The following is a 24,870-nucleotide window of genomic DNA, read 5'->3' as shown; positions in this document are numbered from 1 at the left end:
CCTACGAAGATCCGAAGTTCGCATCTCTTACCGTTTCGCCTCTAGATGGGTAACAAATTTACGGACAGAATAAAGGTATATTTAAAAAAATATTGGTAATTTACAGGTACTTGACCAATTGATTACCGATTGTGACCGATTCAATCAGGTTGGAAATTTCAAGACCTTTCTAAAAATCCAAATTTATTCAAATCGGATGAAAAAACGACTCTCAAAGTAGTATAAAAACGATAAAAACTTTTTCTTCGTAAATACAAGATGGCGATATTTTTAGATCATAGGTATGTTTGGGCGAAATGTTCGCCTGAACCAGCTCCAGAACTAAAAAAAAACATGATTTTGGCGAGGATAGATGGGGGTGGGACAAAAACAGAAAAAAAACGCATGGAGATATCGTTTTTTATTGAGGGTCACCGAAGACCAGAAGTTGATATCTCTTACCGTTTAAGCTCTAAGACGGTGAAAAGTTGAAAAAAGTCGATTATATAACTAATTTAATGTGCTCTCTCTTTGAGTTCGAGTAGTAAAAAAAACTCTTAAGAATATAAATTTGAATGTAAAAAATAAAAGTTCTTAAAACTCTAAAATGTTTTATACCCAAACATCGATGGTCGAGTAGTAGATAACGGTGCCATTCACTGTTTTATCGAGTGTCGATCTGTCAATTCTCAACACGAAATCACAGCCAATTTTTCAATTATCTTCTGACTAGGTGACGCTCTTACCAACGTTTGCCTAGTAGGAATATTTTAAGCATTTTAAGTATTAAGTACACTCGACTCTTCGTTATCCGGCTGACGTGGGGACAAAATGACATTTTGGTTTTTTGAATCTGATCAACGTTTTTTATATTTTCTTCTGTGGGAATTTGTTTTCTATCGAAAAACAACAGAATTTTCTTTGTGGTGTGTTTATGTTTCATTTTGTAGCACGATTGTGTGTCAAAAACTTTGATAAAATGAAAATAACACATGGACAAAATGCATGCTTCGTAAAAAAATCGTTTTGAATACATCAACCGCCAGCGTTTGGCAGCTGTCACCCGGATAACGAAGTGCCGGATAACGAAGAGCCGTGCGTATATTTCAGAAATATTTTAAGTTTGTCAGATACTTTTTATGGTGCTGTTCCAATAAAAACCTCAAACCAAAAGTGAAAAGGAAAAATCTTTCATACGAACAATTTTTGGCACTTTACTGTTCTCAAAAGCTTCTGCATTACCGATTTTTTGGTGGTTCCTGTCTCTGCTGTTTGTCCCAGTCGCCCCAGTCCTCACAGTGAGTGTTCTAAAACCACAAAAAAGTCATGATAGAAACCACCACAATAATAGTAATAATACAGAATATCAGTAATAATACAGAAGCTTCTGAGAACAGTAAAGTGCTAAAAAATGTTCATGAGAAAGAATTCTTCTTTTCATTTCTCATTGGAATTAACACCGTAAAGCACGATGTTGAACAGCTGTGTCCCACAAACAAAAACAATTTTTATTGGCATAGAAAATTTATAATTGTTCTGTTCTTTAATAGTAAAATGAGTAAAATAAGAGATTTGATTTAGGGACAATGATTTCCTGTTAAGGTCAATGGTGCTTCTGCAATGAAAAATGAATGTTTTCTTAAGTGTTTTACTGTTCTCAAGTGGGAGCATGGCAAGGAACCTCCACGTGTATTTAGAGCTTTTCAGAACTAAATCGGTGCTCCTGGACAGTCCCCGGGGACAGACTAATCCTTCCACCACGAGGCTAAACTTGAGTGTCGAGATGTCGGCAAGTCCGCTTGCCATTGACGTGGCCCGTTTCTGGGCAAAACATACTTAATTTTTTAAAGCCTCGACACGATTAAAAAAACTGTTCTCAAGGGTTTCTGCATTATCGGCTTTTCTTTATATTGGTATCTGTCACGACTGTTTTCCGGTGTTAGAACACTATTAGGACAATTGTGATAGGAACCAACACCAAGAAATGTGGATAATGCAGAAGCACATGAGAACAGTAAAGTACAAAAAAAAAATGTTCAAGAAAAATATTTCTCCCTTTTCATTTTTCATTGGAATATCATCCATAAAGCATTCAAGTTTCAACCAATCAGAGGGCACGTTGAGATTAAAATATTTTATAATCCTTAATAATTCTAACCTGAAGTGAATCTCTCAGCAATCTCAGCTGCCATAAACTTATCTAGGCTTATCACTTGGTTGGTTCATAAATCTTGAAGATTGCACCTCTTTGTCTCCTTTTTCACAATGATCCTAAAATGAACCAATATAAAAGAGGAAATGGAGAAAATTTAATGAAGCTTTGTGAAAGAACTCCTGAAACATAAAGAGCAGTAAAAGAAATCCTTTTCAATAAAAACTTATTCATTTTAATTATAATTAAATTTACAATAATTCTTCCAATTTATCCTTCTGCCTTGTGGCTCTTTAAGTGTTTGCTGAAGGCGTTGGAGTCTCTGAAGGTTTCTCCACATGTCTCACAGATGAGATCAAGGAGGGAACTTTCCGTCTGATTTGGATGCTTGTTCCGGTTGTGAACTTTGAGGGAGGCTGAGAGCGGGAAAGCCTTGTCGCAGTGCTGACATTTGAAGGGTTTCTCTCCAGTGTGAATGACTTTGTGCGCTTCAAGGACAGATTTGCAGGAATAGGATTTACCGCACTCGTCGCAAATGTGCTGCACCTTCATCTTCAGGCGTGGTCCAGCTCGCCCATCCGGATCTCTCTTGTGACGCTGGATGTGAGTCTGGAGGGATGGGATCATGTGGAAGGTTTTGCTGCAGATCGGACATTTCAAATTGTGCCCATGGTTCCGGAGAGCTGTTGTGGTCCTGAAGCCCAGATTACACTTTTTGCACCGATAGGGAGTGTCTCCCGTGTGGCAGTTCATGTGCATCTGGAGGATGTGTTTCCGCCGGAAGCCCTTTTTGCACACCAAACACTGAAAAGGCCGTTCATTCGTGTGGCGCATCATGTGGGTCTGGAGAGAGTGCTTTTGCGTGAAGCGCGTGTTGCAGATGTCACAGTAAAATCTCTTGACACCTCCATGAGTGTTTTCCATGTGGAGCTTCAGCGATTGAGGGCAGGAATACTTTTTCCGGCACATGGGACATTGCAGTCGATTATCATCGTATTTCTGCTTCTTATGGCTCGTTTCTTGCGCCTCAGAATCCTCCTGAGACTCTTTCTGGCTCTCTGGAGGTATTTCCTCATCTTCCAGTACCTCAATTGACTCCTCTTCCAGCTCCTCAATCTCCTCTGCGTATTCAATTTGTTCATCTTCCTTCTCTTCATTCTTTAATTCATCGCCTTCTGTCACTTCCAGGGGATCTTCCTCTGTTTCGGATTCTCTGTCTGGTTCCTCAGCCTCCTGCCCGTCTCTCCCTAGAGTCCGAACTAGCTTCCTCAGAACGCTGTTTGTCTCCCTGCACATTCTTTTGAAGTTGTAGGCTATTTGAAGATGGGAATGGCAGAGCTTGCACAGGAAGGATGACAGCCCATCATCCTTCTCAATCTGCAACAACCAGAAAAGCCTTTAAACCTTGTTTACTCCCAAGGATGATGCAAAACAAATATGTTTACCTGCAATTGCGTGCAGTATTTGTACTTTTCAATTAGATCATCATCTCCAAAGAGGTAGTGACTCTTTCCCGGCTTCAGGCATCCTCGACAGGACTCCAAGGGTACAGAAACTAGAGCTCCACTCATTCCTTTGGTTTTCCTTGTGGGATTTGTTTTGTTCACTGAAATCACTGAAATCTTCCAACGGCTTTCTTTAACAAAATTTTAAAATTACCGTTGTTACACTGTTAATTATTTCAAGCACATTTTAACAATATGAATCGCTCAGAGCAAGAGTGGGCTACAGACTACAGTAGACTCTCTCTCGATGGAGCATTTGGGACGAAATATCATCCGGTTTATCCATAGATTTGGGCGTCAAAACTTTTGTAAATTCCACAAAAAGCGCTCAATTATAAAGGATCACGATAAAATAGGAAGAACTACAGCGAATTTGAGCAAATTACCTTCATTAATTTAAACGTGAAAATTGTCAACAAAATTTTTCGCCCAATTAAAAAAAGCCAATTGAGTGAGAGTAAATTCAATTCAAATTAAATTAATTTAATTCAATTGAGCCAATTGAGCATTATAAGATTTCTAGAATTTACTTGAAAATTCTCACAGCCAGGACACATTTTGCAAGAAATTTGCTCAATTTTAACTCTTTCGCGTCATTAGGATATGACCCGGGGAAAAAACAATTTTTTTTTGACCATTTACATTAATTGAAATCTATCGGTTTGTGCACGACATCATAATAGAAGGATGTAAGATTCTTGGCTAATTTTCTCAAGACTCCAGATATTCAGGAAAAGAAAATATTTGAGATCAAAAATCACTAATTTCGAACTTTGTTAAATGACTTTTCTTTTTCAAAATTTTTTATATTAATTTAGTTTTTTCAGCAAAAAGTGCTTTAGAAACCAAGTTAGAAACACAAAATAGAATATCCAAAGATTGTATATTGCATATTTTGATATAATAAACTACTCTCAATTTTCCAGAAAAGCGTGTAGAATTTTCCGGGTCATATATGACCCTATTGTCCCCAAGGGTAACAGTGTTTTCGTCCCAATCCTATAGCGAAATGTAGTTGGGACATTGTTTTTCTTTGTGAAATTCAGGTGGGACATCTTGCTCCTGGACATTTCATCTTATATCTGATGAATTATAACATATTTTGCAATATTTTAGAGTATTCTGCAAGCGTCTCATATTGTGCAATTGTATTGTGTGTGAATAAATATATGGATAAGTTTATTTTTGCCAAATACCACTCAAAATATTGTGACAGTGACTGTTCAAGGGATTACCAGGAAGATTCCTTGAACACCAGGAGTACAGTGTTAATCAAGACAATCCAGTTTGCCATGGTTTTGGCCAAATTAGTAACTTCAAGCAAAAAAAACTCTTAAAAAGCCCGTGATATAAATTTTGAAAACGGTATGTACACTTCCCTTGAGGACAATAGGGTCATATATGACCCGGGGCTTTTCCGAGTTTTCACGCAATGGAAAATTTTTTTTCCTCTCTGAACTATTATATTTGATCATAAACCATTAGGAAAAACTCAATTTTACATGAATTCATCTGCTGAATTAAAGTGGGACGCTAAAGAGTTAAATAGTGCCGCGAGATTTTTGATTGTGAATGACTCCGGAAAATGCGTGTAGTACTTAAAATGTCTTGTAAGTCACTTTTATGTTATTCAGAAGGATCCCCAAAGCCAGAAGAAAGATTTGTAGGGAAAGGGCTGATGAACCGACTCTCATACATCTTGCTGAAAATCTGTGTGAAGTCATATAAACAGGAGATTTCTTGGCACAATAATGGCTTTGGAGGAAATTAGCAAATTACTCCCGATACTGATGGTTCACTCGCGTACAAGTTTATCACTAAATTACTGTACTTATCTTATTTTTTGGCCACAAATAATAATTATTACGAGTAAATAAATTTAATAAGAACAATTTGGTTCAAAAGGCTACTTGTTTAACTGCAATAAAATTGAAATTAATAAGCAATTTTAACATTTTAATTTGCTGAATTCAATTTTATTTGAGCAACCACATTTATGCTATTTAAGCGCGTTTAAACATGTTTTGGTGGGCCAAGTATTAGTATCAATAAATGAGCGAAAATGTATCAATTCAAATGACTTTTAATGCAAAATAACGCATAGAAACAATTCATCTAAAAATTAAATTGAATTTACAAATTGAAAAATCCTATTGTGATAGCACGGTAACATCTTTAATCCCTTTAACACTTTAAAACCCAAACAGCGACATTTTATTTCAATTTATTTTTAGGTAGAGTCAGCCCTTTTGGCCATGTAAGCACTTCTGGCCACCTAAGTAAAATCACATTCTAAGGCAATTGTGAGTTTATTTAGAACAGGAAAATGGATCTTATTTCGTGACCTCTAATGCCTCTAATCTAACGAATCAGAAAACCATACTTGATTTTGCATCGACTTGATTAATTCTAAGTTATTGAAAGAAATTCTCGACAAGGTAAACAATCACTAAAAAAAACACAGGATTCTTAAGAAACTTATTAATGTTAAGAGAAATTGTTTTGCATTATTTCATATTTTTGATGAAAATATTTGATGTTATTCAATGAAAGTCCATTTCTTAATTAACTAAATTTTATTGTGATATCATCCTTAATAAGATTTTCTAACAAATTAAATGCAAATCGGATGTGGCTAAAAGAGCTTACTTTTTTCGGCTGTGTAAGTACTTTTGGCCATTCATTTTCCCATACATTTTACACGCGGCGCACCTTGCGGATTTCAGTAAAAACAATCGTGACTTTTGACTGATTTTTACATCAAATAGAAAATGTGCAAAAAGTTGTATAAAATACTCTAATAATCACAGAAAATTGGTGTTAAATAAGAGTACGACTTGTGCTGTGTATTTATGAACGTTTTCGAGAGCTATTTCTTCTGCTGTTTTATTCAAATCGATTGGAAACAAGTGTCCAAAAGTGCTTACAAAGTGGTCAAAAGCACTGAACATGCATAGTTGCATAAAATGATTTTTTCACTAAAATATCCAAAAAAAATGGGAATTCTCTTGAATTATTAGGAAGAAACGGCTTGAAGGTATCTTTGTACAAAATTTCATTTTATTTAAATAAAGATTATAAAAATTACAAGCACATGAAACCTTAAAGTGGCCAAAAGTACTTACTCGACCCTATATGTATTTTTCCTTAAAAAATCGACTTAGCATTGTATGCAATTCTGAGTATTTAACGTGATTTTTTGCGCTGGGTTTTAAAGGGTTAAAAAAAGATAAAATTTATAAAATTGTGAAAAATGTTGCCCTATCCATTGCAAAGGTGCGATAATTCAAATCTCTTTTTTTTCAGTGTAGGAGAACATTTCTGAATTTCCACAGAGAGGGCGTTGCTGGATAAGTGTCATCGGCGAACGTCAATAAAAAATCTCGAGTCGCAGAAGCAACGTCAATAAATCGCGAAAAAGGTAAAATTATTGATTTTATTCAATTCTATCCACTGAAAAAACAACTGAAAATTCAAGATTGATTGGTTTACTGGTAAATTTGACCCAATCCCAGGGCTGTTAGGTTAAATTTCCGTGAGAAATTTGAGTAAAAGTATCGGTGGCCAGCTTATGTAATTTAGTGTGTTCTTTTTCTCGTTCATAACAACATAAAAAACTTGTGATTTGCGACGCAGAATCACCTGAAAGATGTTTCGAGCACCACTGGCCAGGGCTCTGACACTGGGATCTCCCACAAGGGCGGCCAGTGCCGCCGTGAGGGGATCAGCCACGAGCGCTACGGCTCCGGCCAAGGCTCCGGAGAAGATTGAAGTGTTTATCGACGATAAACCTGTCATGGTTGATCCGGGAACCACGATTCTTCAGGTGAGTCTCTTTTGTTTTTCCCCTTTTGGCTCCTGCCTCAATTGAATGCGAGGCAAATTCTAGGCAGCGGCTCTGGTTGGAGTTGAAATTCCTCGGTTTTGCTACCATGAGCGCCTGGCAGTGGCTGGCAATTGCCGGATGTGCCTGGTGGAGGTGGAGAAGATGCCCAAGCCAGCTGCTGCTTGTGCCATGCCAGTGATGAAGGGCTGGAGAATCAAAACGGACTCCGAGATGACACGCAAAGCCCGTGAAAGTGTCATGGAATTCCTGCTGATGAACCATCCCTTGGACTGTCCGATCTGTGACCAGGGAGGTGAGTGTGATTTGCAGGATCAGGCCATGGCTTTTGGCTCCGATCGATCACGCTTCACTGACATCGATCACACGGGAAAGCGCGCTGTGGAGGACAAGGATATCGGCCCCTTGGTGAAGACCATCATGACCCGGTGCATCCACTGCACCAGGTGCATTCGCTTCGCTTCCGAAGTGGCTGGAGTGGATGATCTGGGCACCACGGGAAGGGGCAATGACATGCAAGTGGGCACGTACGTGGAGAAACTCTTCATGTCTGAACTGTCCGGAAACATCATCGATCTCTGTCCAGTTGGAGCTCTCACCAGTAAGCCCTACAGCTTCGTGGCACGCCCCTGGGAGATCCGGAAGGTAGAGAGTGTGGATGTTCTGGATGCCATCGGAAGCAATATTGTGGTGAGTCCTCTCTTCATTGCATTTTCAGGAAATTACATGGCACTGCTTATGCCGCTTATGCTCAATGTGATTCTTTCATAGTCACAGCTATTGTAATTGGTCGATCCGTTTAACTACTTCAGATCGGTCTTATATTTTTTTTAAGCATCTCTGATTAAGAAAATGACCAGTCGTTAATATTGGGTTTGAAAGGCCTTTTACAGTAGACTCTCGGTCAATCAGCTCTTTTTCAATCGGGCGAAAAATTTTGTTGACAATTTTCACGTTTAATTATGAAGATAATTTGCTCAAATTCGCTATAGTTCTTCCTATTTTATCGTGATTCTTTATAATTGAGCGCTTTTTGTGGAATTTACAAAGGCTTTGACGCCCAAATCTATCGATAAACCGGATGATATTTCGCCCCAAATGCCCATTTAAGAGAGAATCTACTGTACTTGAAGGTTTGTGTCTTGACTAAACTGAAATCCTATTTTTCTCAAATTTCATCCAAGTGTGTAGGGCTTTTTCTTCCGTGAGTCGATCAAAAATGCATTTTCCCTTTAAAGGCATCTACATACGGAACAATTTTTGTAAAAAAAATGTTTTTTTTTGTTATAGAAAATTTCCCGTATCATTATTATAAGCGAAAACGACATTTTTTTTAAGGTAATTTTGAAAAAAAAATTGCTTCCAATGTGTAGAGGCCATAATAAATTATCTCTTAACTAAACCAAATTGGAACACAATTTTGTGAGAAGATTTATCTCGGATTTCGGGAGTTCGGGAACAGTAGCACGACTGGTGGCGGTGGCCTGGCAAGATTACTCTTGTTAAAGGTGTGTTCACGTATTTCTTGCTCAGGATCAACGAACTGTCGGCTCAGAGCATTATGCCATCAGAAAGCATGATCGTTTTCTGCTTTAAAAATACACACCCTCCTCAGTCTGGAGATTCATAATAACGGTAGCGACAGGGACTGCAGTCGCGACATTGATTCGTCTTACAGAATTGTTAATTGAAATAACGTTTGGCCAATTTCCCCAGGAATACAGAAATCTAAAAAGAGCCGAATCTGTGCCAAAAATACTTCTTGAATACTCAGTCTCACAAGTCTCACAAAGAAATCTCAAGAAAGACACACAAAGAGAGGAAAATTGCTAAAAATTATTAAAATATGTAGAAAATTAAATGCAGTGCCCCAAATCCCATGCCCTGTGAACCAAAAGACCCTTTGACAAAGCAAGAAAGGACTAAAAATTGACAACTGAGGAAGGCTTGGAGTCCGAGCCGAAAGCTTTGGGAAGAATTTGAAATTTTCTTTGCTTCTTACCCTACACTCACCGGTTTCCACACCTATTGAATTAATCGTCAGAAATTACCAAAAATTCTTGAATACTTTTCTTCCGGAAAAATTATTTAACTATAATTCAGTACTGAATATCATCAAAATTATTCTTATTTTTATTCATTTCTTTTTCTTTCATTGAATTTTAATTTAAAATACAATTTTATTGATTCCAGCCTTACGATGGCAACTAAAAATATGTCTTGGGTAGTCCAATCGGAAAAATTAACTAAAAAATAATCTTTGATTCGATACTTCTAGTCCTTCTAGTGTTTTATTTTATACAGAATACGATTAGGATTATTTATCTTAGTTTTTGATGATTTCTGTCAGTTACTTTCCATATGAATCAAGCACGATGGCCATCGGGGGAAACGGACAGCATAGAAAGGTAAAATTTTCTCAAAACTTTTGGATCTAAGTTTTCCTTAGTAGTCAAATCTAGTCTTTACTGGATGCATTTTTATAGGGTTTTCGGTGCACAGGGCATGGGTTTTGGACACTGCACCTGAATGTCTGCCTATGTTTTTTTTATTAATTACACTATGCAACACGATTTTTGGCACACGGATCTCACATGGTACGTTTGGTAGAGTCGAGTCCCCTGATCAAGAATCTGTTCTTGGTTTTTCTCCTACACGTCACAATTTTCTTTAATTATTTTGTTTTTGTTTTTGCTGTTTTGTCACATATTACCAATTATTCCTCCGGTTCTAGTGTACAGAACTTAATAAATGGGCATCCGTTGGAAAGGTAAGTAGTTGTGCTTCAATTTGAAAATTATGTGATATTTTTTCAAAAAATCCTTGGGGACGGAAAAACACAATCAAACTAAAGTTTCTGAAAAATTACCTAAAAAAGCAACTTTTGAAAAATAATATAAACTAAATATTAATATACTCTCTTCAGCACACAATAGATTCCACTTAGCACTACATTTTTGCCATAGAAGACATCCTGCTTCGATACCAATAAATGCCTTATTTTTTTTATTTTAGTCAGAAAATTTTCCAGAAGAAATGCTCCTTTTTTGACCAGATTGTTATCATGTGGGGAAAGAGAGGTGGGACGTCTTTGGAATGTATAGGTGAAATGTCCGCTAGGATGGTCTCTAAAACATATTCAAAACTGAAAAGCATCGATGGTTTAGTTCTTCAGATATTCCTAAAAGTGTGGTTTCTGGAGGGGAAGAATAGACATTGGGATTGGGATGAAATTGAAGTGACATTTGGATTCCTTGAAACAACTTATGGGGGGCTACTCAGAACATTCCAAGTCGATATCTTCATCAGTTTGTTGAGAAAATAATTTTTTTGGCAAAAAAATGCTAGATTTCGTGTTCTTTGAAAATGACAAAAATCAAAAAATAAGGCTTTTAGAGGTATCGGAGCAGAATGTCTTCTATGACAAAAATGTAGTCGTAAGTGGAGTCTATCGTGTGTTGAAGAGAGTGCATTAATATTTAGTTTAGTTTAGTTTATATGATTTTTCAAAAGTTGCGTTCTTAGATCATTTTTGAGAAATTTTAGTTTGATTTTGTTTTTCCGCCCCCAAGGATTTTCTTTAAAAATATCACATCATTTTCAAGTTGAAGCACAACTACTTACCTTTCCAACGGATGTTCATTTATTAAGTTCTGTACATTAGAACCAGAGGAATAATTGATAATTTGAGACAAAACAGCAAAAACAAAAAAAAATAATTAAAGAAAATTGTGACGTATAGGAGAAAAACCAAGAACAGATTCTTGATCAGGAGACTCGACTCTACCAAACGTACCATGTAAGCTCCGTGTGCCAAAAAAAAAGTTGTCAATTTGTTGCATAGTGTTATAAAAAATTGGAAATTTGTCTTAAATTCAATTGCAGTGCCCCAGATATCGCATGCCTCGTGAATCAAAAAGAACTTATGAAAAAAACAAGAAAGACTAGATTTGACCAGAGAGAAAGGCTTTGTGTCTGAGCTGAAAGTTTTTGATAAAAATGCATTTTTCTGTGCTGCCTCTTTCCACAACATTACAAGAGCTCATGATAAAAATGGCTCGAAAAGCACATATTCCTTCGAGACAGAAAAATGTTTTTTTGTCAAAGTTTTAGGACTGTATTTTTTTATGTAGGGAAAATGCGAATTAAAGATTTTATTTAAATGGGGAATGGACCGGCTTGTGAACAAATAAACTGGAGTGGGCCCCAGACGATAGTAAATCCTAGACACTATTAAAAAAAAAAACAATCTGGTGCTTTCGGAGGTGAAAATCTGTTCGGATTACATTAAAACAAATGGGGAGATTCCAGTTCAAATATAAAAAAAATACCATTATGAGAAAAAATATGCTATAAAAAATTGCAAAATTAATATGAAAAAATGTTAATATATTTTTTACTACTAAAAAGTGTGGGCGTTATGACGAAAAAAGATAATTTTATACCCTCTTTTTCTCAGTAAATAAATTGTATACAAATGTTAACGTTAAACCGGCTTCCAAAAAACTAATTTTGAAAACTTCTTTGAACAAATTGTAGAGCCGGAAAAGAACTATTTTTTTTTAATTTTTGATTTTTCTTTAATTTTATTATTTTTTATCTCTTTCCGGTACTTTTGCGTTCTTAAGAAAACTCCCAATTAGTTATCTTAGTATCTACTTCAAATAGGATTTTTTTTACAAATTTCGAATTGGAATGCATTAAGAATCTCACGTACAATAAGCTGATGTAGGTCTATCAAGGGGTTTTCTTGCGATAAAGCTCTATGAGTTCTATGTTGATAGGTTTCGAGTGAAGCACACTTGAAACACCGATGAAACATGTTGCAATTTGCAATTTTTATATTTCAGGTGAGCACCCGAACGGGAGAAGTGTTGAGAATCCTTCCGAGAGAGAATGAGGAGATCAATGAGGAGTGGCTGGCAGATAAATCTCGTTTCTCCTGTGATGGTCTGAAGCGCCAACGTCTCATTGCTCCCATGCTGCGAATGGCAGGAGGAGAATTGCAGCCAGTTGAATGGGAATCTGCTCTGGTGCAGGTGGCCAAGAGGATTAGGGGCGCTGAGGGGAAGGTGGCTGGAGTGGCTGGTGCCCTGGCGGATTGTGAGGCCATGGTGGCACTGAAAGACTTGCTGAATAGAAATGGATCGGAAGTTTTGTGTACAGAACAGGGATTCCCAATGGATGGGTCAGGAAGTGATTTCCGATCAAATTATGTACTAAATGCATCAATTGCAGCTGTCGAGGAGGCTGATCTTGTGCTGTTGGTGGGTACAAATCCCAGGTATGAGGCACCTCTGTTGAATACTCGTCTGAGAAAGGGTTATGTGCACAATGAGCTGAATGTGGCTGTTGTGGGTCCCAAAGTGGATCTTTCGTATGAGTATGAACATTTGGGAAGTGATGGGAATACCCTTTCACAGATTCTGAGTGGAAGTCATCCATTTGCAGGGAAATTGAAAGCAGCGAAAAGGCCTTTGATTATTGTGGGAGCTGATCAGTTGACCAGGAAGGATGGGAAGGCAATTTTGGGGAATTTGCAGGCATTTGCTAATCAGCTGCAGCAGGGGAAGGGGGATTGGAAGGTATTTAATGTTTTGCAGAGGAATGCTTCACAGGTTGGTGCTCTTGATATTGGGTATCATCCGGGAGTTGAGAAGATCAAGGAGAGTCAGCCAAAGGTTGTTTTTCTGCTGAATGCTGACAGTGGGACTGTGACGAGGGAGAATCTGCCCAAGGATTGTTTTGTGGTGTATCAGGGACATCATGGGGATGCTGGAGCTCAGATGGCTGATGCTGTTCTTCCGGGAGCGGCTTATACGGAGAAGCAGGCGACTTATGTGAATACCGAAGGTAGAGCTCAACAAACCCTGCTGGCAGTTACGCCACCGGGAATGGCCAGGGAAGATTGGAAGATCCTTCGAGCCCTATCTGAGATTCTAAGTACGCCACTTCCGTATGACAATCTCGATGAGATTAGGGCGAGAATGGAGGATATTGCGCCACATTTGGTGCGTCATGGGCACCGTGAGGAGAACAATTACACTAAGCAGGCGTCGGAACTGACCAAAGGAACAGCACAGATCAGTGGAGCTATTGATGTTGCCCAAAAGAGCTTGCAGGATTACTTTATGACCGATCCCATTTCCAGGGCATCTCCAACAATGGCCAAGTGCATAGCGGCCGTTAAGAAGGTCTCATCCTAAGCCTGCTGTTTTTTTGTAGAGAAATTTTAACTATCTGCGATTAGTTCCAATAAAAATCTTTCAAATTAAAGACTCCCCTGAGACTAGAGAAAAGCTTAACAGTTTATTTTGTCATTGGCGCATCATAATACTACACTCGAGGGATTTATTTACAGAGTTTTGGCCATGTAAGCCTCGTCCTGAACACTTCTAAATGTTGAATCCTTGATCTCTCATGCATTTTTTATGTGCTTCAATGAGATCCTTGCAATTCTCCTCTCCCTTCTCCACAATGCAAGCATCCCGGGCTTTTTTGGTCTCTGGACAGGCACAGCATGCCTTACACTTGGCTTTGTCAGCAGCCTTATCATCTTGTTTTCCCAATTTGTTGCCCATTTTTCAATTCCCGGATCACAGAGTGCCGGGGATAACCTTGGGAAAAACAAATTTTGAGGTTATTGCGCAATCATTTGCAATTTTACCTGCTAATTGTCCTCCTCATTCCAATTTCAATACTCACAATCTAATTTATCACACTTTCCGCACAAGACTGAGTCACAATTTGGGAGTAGCAGGAGGATTTTGGTGTGAAAAAACAGAGTGTGAAAATTCACGGAAATTTTTTTGTAGCTGATGGCACCTTGACAACGACTATTTGCAAATGTTCGCCACTAGGTGGCCATTTCGTTGCAACGACGAAAAAGCTCCCTTGACGTTTACCTTTTGTTTCTGTGTGATGTGCTTAAGTGAAAATCGTGTGAAAAACTCAATTTTCTGCTGGAAAACCCAACGCGCCCAGGCCATTTTGGCTTGAAAGTGTCCTGTGGACCTTGTAGCATCATTGTGAGTGGCTGAAGGTTGTCCAGGAAGACCAAATGGCGTCGTTTATTGATTCCGAAGCTGAGGAGAGTGATGTAAGTTAAATGGGCGTCAGATGCACCATTTTCCCTCCGTATTTCACCAAAATTTGCAAATATTTCGGCAAAATGGGCGCCCCCATAGCCCCAAAGTACCCCCTTGGGCAATTAACAGTGGAATTTGGGGTTGTTGGCCAGGTTTTTGTTGATGCGTAGAGAGAAACAAACGCCATGTTGTGGGGGCTTCCATGTGACGTAGATGGAATTTGCAGAGTCGCCAAAACCTGGCCAGATTTTTCCAGTTTTCCCTCCTATCTCAGTCGCAATTGATAGATTTTCTACTGATTGTGTGGCGGTGGTTTGACGGAACTCTGTTTTTTTTTGTGTTACAGCAAGAGGAGGAGTTGGAGCCCCATGAGCGATCGAAGCTCAAACGTCTCAAGGCTGTCTCGGAGAGCGAGGAGGAGGAGGAAGGTAAGTCAATTCCGGAAATGCTCAAATTCTACGTCACCTTTAAGAAAATTAGAACGCATTTTCTATTTGGGGCAAAAAAATGTTGTAAATCGGAGAAAGCAAAAAAGTAGGACGCTTTCGCTTTTTTTCGAGCCCCAAAATCATTTTCATTTTTACTGAGACTTGAGGAGACAATAAAAACAAGAATATAAACATTTCCGGATTCTTATCTCCATTCTTTCAAATAGGTTAAAAAGAAGGTAACTTGCGACAAAGCCAAAAAAATATCAAACACACATAGGGGAAGGCGGGGCAGTTAACCTATAGCGATTTTGTTTTTAAACCTTTTTCATTGAAATTACACGTGGGCCTCATATTCAATAAAGCTACACTCAGTCCCGGCATTAAGTCCTTCGGGATTATGCACCTGGCGGAATTATGCACACACAATTATGCAAATTTGCCTACCATCGGGGGTCAATTTATGAAATCATTTTTGAAATACGCCTGAATGCATACTATGGTGCGACGCGGGAAATTTGAAAACATTTTGCTACTTTTTCAGACAAAATTTTAATTTCTTTTTTTTAAGGTATTTTTTTTATTATTCTAACCATTTATTGAAGAACTCTGGCCATGTACTGTTTGTTAATGCATTTATATTGTTGATTTAGTTGAAACATTTAAATCTTTTTGTTTGAACTACTTTTACCGACTTTTACTCTGCGCGAAATTCGTTCAACGGTCAATTTATTCAAAAGAAAGCCCCTGTAGGTATGCAAATTTTCTCGATGCATAATGCCATTTCGCGCGTTTTTTTCGGTCCCGAAAATGTGCATAATGCCGGGATCTAGTGTATTCACTTAACGCTTCTGTGTACGGGAAGTGAAATGTTTTAGATAATGTTTTTTTATAGGGGGGTCATCGAAGAGCATATGTTGATATCTCGTTCCATTTCACCTCTATCCTCGATAAGAAGCCAAAAAATACGTAAATTCCGTTAATTGCCTCTCCCTGAAATTTCTTGAAAACAAGAAAAAAAGAAAATTATTTTTAAGCGAAGCCTTTTCAGAAAATTCTGTACTTCAATGGTGCTCAAAAAGTACAAGAAAATCTCCATTGATTTAATTTATCCAAAACACTAACTTCTATTAGATCTCGTTCAAATTACGATATTTTAAAATGTTTAAAATGCACTGCTATTCTATGCACCTGGTGAGATAAGGATAACCTTTATGGACCGTGCGCTTCTGAGATAAAATCTGTGCCGTTCGTGCAGTTTGTTTTAATTCTCCTGAGTGTGTCTCGGCTAAAAAAGAAAGAAAAGAGAAGATTAAGCTATTTATTAAACAAAACACAACGAAAGCTTTTGTGTTCTTAGATATCACAAAATTAAGGAAAATTTATATTATCAAAGAAAAATATATGAATTGTTTAAGCCAAAAATGAACCAGGTTAATGGCTTCTACACACTAGAGAAATTTATGTCCATATTGAGCAAATTCCGAACGGCTTTGTCTGAAAAACCTCAGGCTTTTCAGTATGGACATAAATTTCTCAAGTGTTTGGAGACCATAAAGCTCACTAGGAGATTTGTATTCCAATGGGATAATTCTAATCAAGAAATTTACTAAAATTAGTCTTAATATGTTTAAAAAATAAATTGATTATGTAGAGGTGATTTTGACTCAAATTTTGGACACCTTGACTGTATATTTGGACAGCTAATCCGCTTCAATAGGATACACATTGTTCTCCATTTAAAGAACCAAGCTTACCAAGTCCTCTTTCTGTTCATGTAAGGGAAACGTAGACTGTCACAAAAAGCCCGGAAACTTTCCATATCATTCACTAAAGTGAGTTTACTTCGGTACTCCAAGTACGTGCGGATTCGCTCATTCCCTGACCTTTCCGGGAGCCTTTCAGGGCATTTCTCGCTACATCTCTTTCGTAGAGATGATGCTCATTTGTTTCTCCAGGCATTTATACAACCTAGTCATCACAAAAGTTAAAACTTCATGAAATTTCGAAAGAAAAACACCTGTCCAAAATAAAGAGTATCACCTCACTGGTAAATGCCTTAAGGCCTCTACACATTGGGAGTAAATTTCGTCAAAAATCGCTTTTTTGAAGGAAATTGCTTGCAGTGCTGTACGTGGACACGGCAAAATTTTGCCAAAAATACAATTTTTGACGGAAATTGGTCCCAATGTGTAGAGGCCTTTAGAAAATTTTCCATTTTTCACACGAAAAATTCACAAGGCAAATCTCACTTCAGGTCAAATTTACAAATCACCACTAACGTGAATCAACAGAATATTCAATGATTATTCAGTAATATCACTCAAAAAGGGCGAAGAAACATTGTTAGTACTTCATCACAGCTAAATAAGACTGAAGTAAACACGAAGTTTTGTCATATTTCTCGTAAGCAATTTTTCACACTGAATTTTCAACAAAGCAATTTTAACTCAAATCATATTCAAAATTTAACGTATTTAGTGTTAAAAAATATTAAAATAGAATTCATTATTCGTCAAATATTAGAATAAACTATCATTTTAATCAATTTATTTTTAGTGTCCAATCTCACCCTCAAAGTGTCCAAATTTAGATACTGTCCAAAATTATGAGCCTTTCTCCTAATCGATGAAATAAAGTTCTTCGGCATAATTATAGAGAACATTCTGGTCTACATTTCACCCATATATCACTTTTCTGTCAGTCCATCCAAATCCTTGATATTTTGATTTAAATACAAAATTTGTATAATTTCAAGAATTTGATTCAAGATGACTGAATGGCGTCCCCCAACTTCAGCTCTAAATCGAATTTGCATGCATTCCGAGTTAACTCACGTCAAGAATCTCACCTAAAATAAGCTTCTCTAGGCTTATCACTAGCTTTATTCATTTATCTATTTATTGTGTTTACACTCGAGCCTTTTTCAACACTGACTGATAGAAATCCGAAAAAGTTAAAATAACATTCCGGAAATGTTAATTTTACTCTGCATTATTGATCCGAAATCGGTGTAAATATTATGCTTTTTAGGTGTATTGTGGGTTAAAGTTACCCTTTTTCATGTTAATTTTACACTTCAAAAGGTGTAAAATTAACATTAAAAAATGTTGATATATTTTTACACCTAAAAAGTGTTAAAGTTACGAGAAAAAAAAGTTAATCGCACAGTTTTTTTCTCAGTGAAGTAATTATACGTTTTGCGTTTATGTGACTACCGCCGTCTTAGCATTTATGACCAACCTCCAAAGTGAAAATGGTGGAAAATTCCTTCACAGGTTGTATATGCCAATCATTTATAATAATAATGCTAGCACAACATTCCATGAAGGGACAAGGCCTTCCCGCAAGGGGATTTCTAGACATGCATTATTATTTTTCCTTATACGGGATGAGGTTGTCAGTTCCATGTCCGTGGAATCATGTGCAGTGAAGCTTACTGGATGCAATCCGAATACCTTTAACGCCAGAAAAATTCCTGGTGACCTAAAGGGGATTCGAACCCGGGACACTTGCATCTTAAAAAGAGTGCTCTACCACTTGACCCATTGAGTGCCCCCAATAATTCATAGGATGTATAATTTTACAATTCTTGATATATGACATAACAACATCTCCTAAAAACAAAAAATGTATCACATAATATCGTTATGAACGAATTAGATTCGCGTGTGTGCTTCGATGCGTGTGAATATTGCAAAATTTACATATGCAGTGCCCGCTTTCTAATCCGGATCGGCGTAATCCGGACGAGTTATCGACGGTTACATTTAAAATAATTTTGAGGTCATGTATGCATATCGTCAGTTAAATCAGCATTTGTCGTAACTTCCTTTTGACAACTTTTCAGGAGACGAAATTTTCAGTTCAATATTATTTTTCTTAAAAATGAGCCCCGAATGCGATACTTTTGAGTCAAAATAATAAAAGTGGCACTAATAAACTGTAAGTTAACTCGAGAAAATCTTTATAAAATTATTTAAAAGCTGCAATATTGAGAAATATGTTAGAAGAAACACAATAATATTTTGTCGTAACTTCCATCGTTTATAAAGCCGTAACTTCCAATGTATGGAGATTCTGGAAGTTACGACAATTTTCAAAAATGCATTATATCAATTTGAATTATTCTAGTGATAATAAGCGCCTTTATTTGATTAAATTAGTCAATAATACTGTTATCCCTGTCCCTAAAAGCTTTTATTTCATAAGTTTTATTGGATAAATTTTGTACGCCACGTCGCTTGTTTTGTTTTGAATTAATGACAGATGGGTAAGGATTTTTTCTCACTTTTTTCTCGCAAATATTGAATTAAAATGATTTCATGTTACACTATTCGCACTGTCTTTCGATATTTGGAAGAGTTTATAAACGTTTTATTGAGAAATATTACAATTTTGCTGCAAATTACAAGCCACGCAAGTAAGCAAAAGAAGTTACGGCAAATGCTGATTATTAAAAATTTTGTATGGAAATTTGTCGTAACTTCCCCAAAAATAGAAGTTACGACAAATTCTGATAAATTTTTCTTAATTAAGGGCACTTACGATAATTTTTGTTTAAAATAATTTTTATTGGGCTTATAAAAGTTTCTTTTTCACAAGTGCGTTTAATAAACAAAATTACGCTGATTCCAAATATGTATATATCTCAAAATCGCAAAAAATGAGTTACGATAAATGCTGATTTAACTGACGATATGTCTTCACCAATGAAAATTAATTATACTCTGATGTTTTTGTTTAACAAATGGAGTATAAATACACAGTAAAAAAATTTACAACCACTATCGTTGGTAAATTTTGCACGAGCGCTATGGTTGTGAAGTTTGTGTATTGGAAATGTTGTGTATTGGCAAAGTTGTGTATTGGCAAAGTTGTGTATTGTCAATTTTATAAAATGGCTTCCTGTCTATAATTTTGATTGTAGAGCAATTTTGTTCGGTTTATGTGTATTATCTGTGAAAAGTCTCTATATTAAACAAAGAAAAAAAGAAAAAAAAGAACAAAAAATAGAAAAAACACGAAGAGGGGGTCTGAGACTTGAACTCATAGCCTTTGCGTTGATGGTCTAGTGTTTTCCGGCCGCGCCACGAAGTTGCTTATTTTTCTTAAGCAAATGGCCCCATTGCAAAAGAAAGCGGAATAGGAATAATAAGCGAAAAATTCCTTGGAATTTTCCACTAGTTTTCCTTAAAAAATTCCATAGGAATTTTCCATAATAGGTTCCAAGGAAAATTTAATGGATTTATGCTGGATTTTTTCTATAGAATACATCCATGGAAATGCTCGTGGAATTTATGTGGATTTTTCCACCAAAATAAAATAGAGAAAAAATGAAGCTGTCACATGCACCTCATGATTTTACTTCCGAATTTTATAGAAATGACAAAGATTACGAGGATTATAATATGTTTTTATAAACCAGCAATAACGAATTGACACTTTGAGCAATAAAAAAATATTTTATTAAAAAAAAAAATTTCCCTAAAATATATATTAATTAACATAAAAACAGCATTATTTTAGGTTGGCGACCTATTTAATGTGGCAAGAGTTGCATCGTAAATTTTTCTAATTTTCTTGATGCTTCCTCTGTTATCTGTTATTACATAATTATTCCTCATTTTTTACGACTGAACTGAGGCATATTTTAAGAATTCAATGAATGATTCTAGAAGACAATTAGATAGTTAGAAATGCGAAAAATGACTAAAATCTTAGAAAAATTGCAATAGTGAAAAATGAAATTTTGACAGTTCTCACACAACTTTTCCCATACACAAATTTCATTACACAAACTTAATTTTACTAGCATTATGTTAGTATCGTACTACAAATATGATAGTAATTTTACAATTTACAACCAAAATGCTTGTGACAATACACAACTTTTCCCATACACAACTTTTTTTCTCACACAATTTTTTACTATATGCATAGAATTCACTAATTATGTCTTTTTAATCTTCTTTAAAACTTTTATACTAATACTACAAAAAAGTCTTGTATTATATTTTCGAGACGTTGAACAAATTCAAAAAATCCATCCGGATTACGAAGCGGACATCTGTCATATTGTCTCCCAATCATACGCATTACAAAGCGGGCACTGTGGTTGAAAACGGTGACAGCTTTTCCAACATTCCATTATCTAAGCTGGCTGTGCCTAGACAGTTTTCTTCCGATGCCCCATTTTGATTTTTGAGCCATATCGCTTTTCCAAGCGCCCTGTTTTAGGCCCCAAAATACCATCGAATACCACAATATGCAAAATTTCGAGATTTTGATTTGGGCAGATGGTCATTACCTGTTCTCCTAAATGTAATATCTGTAAAATTCGAAAAAGCGCATGATGGACATTTTGTAAGGGAGATGAAATAAACCTTTCAGATGACAACATGCAAACAATTGTCGATGATCTCATCGATGATCGTGAGATTGACGAAGAGGACGGGGATTCCGATGACTCCGGCCGGAGTCACAAACGCAAAAAAAGTGACGATGAAGATGATCTCGATGATCGGCTAGAGGATGAAGATTATGATTTGATCGAGGAGAATTTGGGCGTGAAGGTCGAACGGAAGCGCTTTAAGCGTCTTCGTCGGATTCAGGATGAGGAGAGTGATGGAGAGGACAAAGATGAGGATGAGTCACGTCAACGTGAACGGATTGCTGAGCGAATCTTCGACTCAGATGAAGTAAGTTGTCTGTTTGGTGTTGAGATTTGGAGCGCAGGAGGAGAGAGAGCTGTTTTTTATTTAATTGGTTGTCTTTCTTTTGCTGGTTGTTATCACGAAATTTGTAAAAAAAATTAAAAATGTGAAGGAAATCCAACAGCAGGTATCGGTCAGTGTTCCTTGACGTGTGAGGGGTGTCAAGGGGTTTCACTGAGATTTTATTGAAAGATTCTGGATATATGTTTTTTTTTTGTTTTTTTTCTTTCGTCGTTGCTTTTTGTAGGATGAAGACAGAGGAGCAGAACGTCCTCAGGTTCCAGCTGAAGTGGATCACTTTGATGAGGAAGAGGAAGAAGAGGAATCTGATGCTGATGATTTCATTGTGGATGACGATGGAGTACCTATAACGGCCAGAAAGAAGTCAAGAAGGCCCATTTTTGGAGATGCGTAAGTTTTTTTTTTTTTTGAAATTTTGATAATTTTGAATTCCTGACTAGCTTCAGTCAATTTCAATCGGTTATGAACCGGTAATGAACCGATAAGTAACTTTTATCCGTAAAGCAATTGTATTAATCTTGAAATATTTTGGGCGATCTTTTGAGTGATTCAGTCAGTTGAATAAATTGGTTTTGAACCAGCAATCGGTGTATGATGCGCAAGTACATTTGAAGTATGGCGTCTAAGTCGCGAGTTCGAGCACTCTTTTGCAAAACATGGCATGCTTTGTCGCTCCTTTTTAGGTGTGATTCCTTCTAATCACACCTATTGTAATCCTCGGATTTTCTTAAAGTGCTCAGATCGAGCTGAAATTCACAGGGTATATGTTTTGAACATCCCTGATGCTGAAAATCATATGTCGGCAAATTCAGGTCCGGCCGTCTGTAGTACGCAATATCTCTGGTTTGGAAATAGATATCTTTATAAATGTTTTTTAAAATATATCCACTCGCGCGTACGACGATTTCTGTGCTATTAGTTTTTTGAAAAACCGGTTCTAAACCGGTTAAAAATCACGTTTTGTTGTTTATCTCGAAATCTAAGCATGCCATTTTGAAATTTTTTTATGTTTATGTTGTAGCCCAGAAAATTTAGACCAATTTAAAAAAAATGAGACATTTGTCGAGCAGTTCTCGGGATATTTCACTTTAAAGATTTCCATTTTAAGAAAATTTGCGAATAGCGTCAGGCGGGAAAAAAAGCGGGGGAAGCGGCGTCGAACAAGCTTTTCCTATATAATATATACAGTGGTGGCCAAAATAGTAGGACCACCCCGGCAAAAACCATAATTTTTTCTTTTGCATTTTTTTTATTCCAATTTGTTAAAAAAAATTTTGATGTAGAAATGTTCAAATAATTACCTTACGTCAAATACATATTGTTTTGGCCGCAAGAGGTCTCTAATTTTCACAGAATATGTCAATAGTGAAATTCTGTTTTAACAACGTAATATGACCACTTTCATTTAAATAAATGAATGTGACCTATTAATCGAATAAGTGGAACTAAAGCTATAGGGGAAAGTGGTCTGCCTTTGAACAAAATATGATGTTCAAAATTTGAGTTTTTTTTTCAGAGTAAAGTACAACATGAGTTTTACTTTGCACTACACCAAAAAAATTCTCTTGTTCATTAAGCTTCTATGCTTACCCCATTCAGGACTCGCAAATCCTCAGTTTTTCCTGGTGAGAAACTTGAAAATGTGATGTCGATATATTCAAGGGCAGCCTGCATGGTATGCCTTTGAATGTGGTTGAGGCAGCCTTTGAATCTTAATTTTTCACTGAGAATATTAGGGCTGTAACATTAAACGGCCCATAATTGATTAGCATGAACTCTAATGCACTCACTAAAACCATCACTGTTAGTCAAAAGTCATTATACAACAACATTTTTTACATTTTTCTGAAGCACTGTTTTTCACTTGAAAATTTATAAGAAAACGCCAATGAAGTTAACAATTGTCAGTTTGAAACATCCCGGCCGGAGCAAGATAGCATGTTATAAGTATTTGTATTTTATTCGTCAGACCAAAGTAGGAGTTCTATTCTGCTCCCGGACTAGAAGCTGTCAGATGTTTCAATGTATGGAAACAGAGGATTAAAAGGCACACAACATTAAGATTCAAAGGCTGCTGCAGAGCAATATTTGCAAACTTTTATCACCCACAAAAATTGTCTCATCTGAATCAAAATGTATTTGGGGAAATACCATCCAAGAATAACCTTCTATTACTCACAATAGAAGATTTGTTCGAAAAATTATTTTGATTATGAAAAAATACTTGAATTGTGGAACATCAAAATTACAGTTTAGAGCTCAGTTTCGTTTTTTTGCCCTAGCACCTAGAAAATAAGAGCTAGGGTCTGCATTTTTTGATGACTTGTGAGGATTATGAATAGCTATCTAATAGTTAATAGAAAAGAATTTATGCTTTAAAGAAAAATGAAAAAATTACAATATTCAAAAGCTGCCGCATTCAAAGGCAGACCACTTTCCCCTATTTAGAAACTATAAATGACAATTTTCCTATTTTATTGTCCGAATTCAGTATTTATGTATTCTGCGCAATATAGAGACCTCTAGCGGACAAAAACAACTTTTATTCTACGATGTTAATAATTTGAAGGTTTCTACATCAAAGTTATGGCAACAAGTTGGAAAAAGATACAAAAATTAAAACAAAAATAAGCTTTACAAAGTGGTCCTATTATTTTGGCCACCACTGTATATATTTATATATGTAGCACTCTCTCTCTCTCCCTTTCTCTCTCTCTCTCTCTCTCCCTTTCTCTCTCTCTCTCTCTCCCTTTCTCTCTCTCTCCCTTTCTCTCTCTCTCTCTCTCCCTTTCTCTCTCTCTCTCTCCCTTTCTCTCTCTCTCTCTCCCTTTCTCTCTCTCTCTCTCTCTCTCCCTTTCTCTCTCTCTCTCTCTCCCTTTCTCTCTCTCTCCCTTTCTCTCTCTCTCTCTCTCTCCCTTTCTCTCTCTCTCTCTCCCTTTCTCTCTCTCTCTCTCTACATAGTGAGTCTATACACTCAGTCCCGGCATTAAGTCCTTCGGGATTATGCACCTGACGGAATTATGCACACACAATTATGCAAATTTGCCTACCATCGGGGGTCAATTTATGAAATCATTTTTGAAATACGCCTGAATGCATACTATGTTGCGACGCGGGAAATTTGAAAACATTTTGCT

At 36.7% G+C, this 24,870-nt stretch overlaps 4 protein-coding genes across 4 annotated transcripts in view; 2 read left to right on the top strand and 2 right to left on the bottom strand.

Annotated features, from left to right (window-relative positions):
• Positions 1-2,343: 2,343 nt before the first annotated feature.
• On the bottom strand, positions 2,344-3,741 carry LOC129805757 (gastrula zinc finger protein XlCGF46.1-like). The gene is made up of 2 exons (XM_055853889.1): positions 3,577-3,741; positions 2,344-3,508 (listed from the first exon to the last, which is right to left on the bottom strand). The coding sequence occupies exons 1-2, from the start codon at positions 3,700-3,702 to the stop codon at positions 2,402-2,404; spliced, it is 1,233 nt and encodes a 410-aa protein (XP_055709864.1). The 5' UTR covers positions 3,703-3,741; the 3' UTR covers positions 2,344-2,401.
• Positions 3,742-6,940: 3,199 nt separating this feature from the next.
• Positions 6,941-13,779, top strand: LOC129805746 (NADH-ubiquinone oxidoreductase 75 kDa subunit, mitochondrial). The gene is made up of 4 exons (XM_055853869.1): positions 6,941-7,057; positions 7,273-7,462; positions 7,526-8,170; positions 12,331-13,779. The coding sequence occupies exons 2-4, from the start codon at positions 7,286-7,288 to the stop codon at positions 13,684-13,686; spliced, it is 2,178 nt and encodes a 725-aa protein (XP_055709844.1). The 5' UTR covers positions 6,941-7,057; positions 7,273-7,285; the 3' UTR covers positions 13,687-13,779.
• LOC129805756 (cytochrome c oxidase copper chaperone) lies at positions 13,764-14,327 on the bottom strand. The gene is made up of 2 exons (XM_055853888.1): positions 14,186-14,327; positions 13,764-14,097 (listed from the first exon to the last, which is right to left on the bottom strand). The coding sequence occupies exon 2, from the start codon at positions 14,059-14,061 to the stop codon at positions 13,876-13,878; it is 186 nt and encodes a 61-aa protein (XP_055709863.1). The 5' UTR covers positions 14,062-14,097; positions 14,186-14,327; the 3' UTR covers positions 13,764-13,875.
• Positions 14,328-14,335: 8 nt separating this feature from the next.
• LOC129805745 (transcription elongation factor SPT6) overlaps positions 14,336-24,870 on the top strand; it is a 29,297-nt gene continuing 18,762 nt past the window's right edge. The window contains exons 1-4 of the mRNA XM_055853868.1: positions 14,336-14,579; positions 14,915-14,996; positions 21,390-21,697; positions 21,960-22,123. Of these exons, the coding sequence (XP_055709843.1) occupies positions 14,541-14,579; positions 14,915-14,996; positions 21,390-21,697; positions 21,960-22,123 (593 nt within the window). The 5' untranslated portion in view covers positions 14,336-14,540. The remainder of the gene's footprint in view (positions 14,580-14,914; positions 14,997-21,389; positions 21,698-21,959; positions 22,124-24,870) is intronic.

This window comes from Phlebotomus papatasi, chromosome 3, assembly GCF_024763615.1.
Source record: "Phlebotomus papatasi isolate M1 chromosome 3, Ppap_2.1, whole genome shotgun sequence".
Lineage (NCBI taxonomy): Eukaryota > Metazoa > Arthropoda > Insecta > Diptera > Psychodidae > Phlebotomus > Phlebotomus papatasi.
The sequence above is the reverse complement of the archived record's forward strand: the minus strand, read 5'-3'. Positions and strand labels throughout refer to the sequence as shown.

Excerpts from the sequence above, each read along its gene's own strand:
- LOC129805757 (XM_055853889.1), bottom strand. The coding sequence starts at position 3,702 with ATGAGTGGAGCTCTAGTTTCTGTACCCTTGGAGTCCTGTCGAGGATGC. Across the intron at positions 3,509-3,576 it reads AATACTGCACGCAATTGCAG|ATTGAGAAGGATGATGGGCT; the intron begins GTAAACATATTT and ends TGGTTGTTGCAG.
- LOC129805746 (XM_055853869.1), top strand. The coding sequence starts at position 7,286 with ATGTTTCGAGCACCACTGGCCAGGGCTCTGACACTGGGATCTCCCACA. Across the intron at positions 7,463-7,525 it reads CGGGAACCACGATTCTTCAG|GCAGCGGCTCTGGTTGGAGT; the intron begins GTGAGTCTCTTT and ends GGCAAATTCTAG. Across the intron at positions 8,171-12,330 it reads CCATCGGAAGCAATATTGTG|GTGAGCACCCGAACGGGAGA; the intron begins GTGAGTCCTCTC and ends TTTATATTTCAG.
- LOC129805756 (XM_055853888.1), bottom strand. The coding sequence starts at position 14,061 with ATGGGCAACAAATTGGGAAAACAAGATGATAAGGCTGCTGACAAAGCC.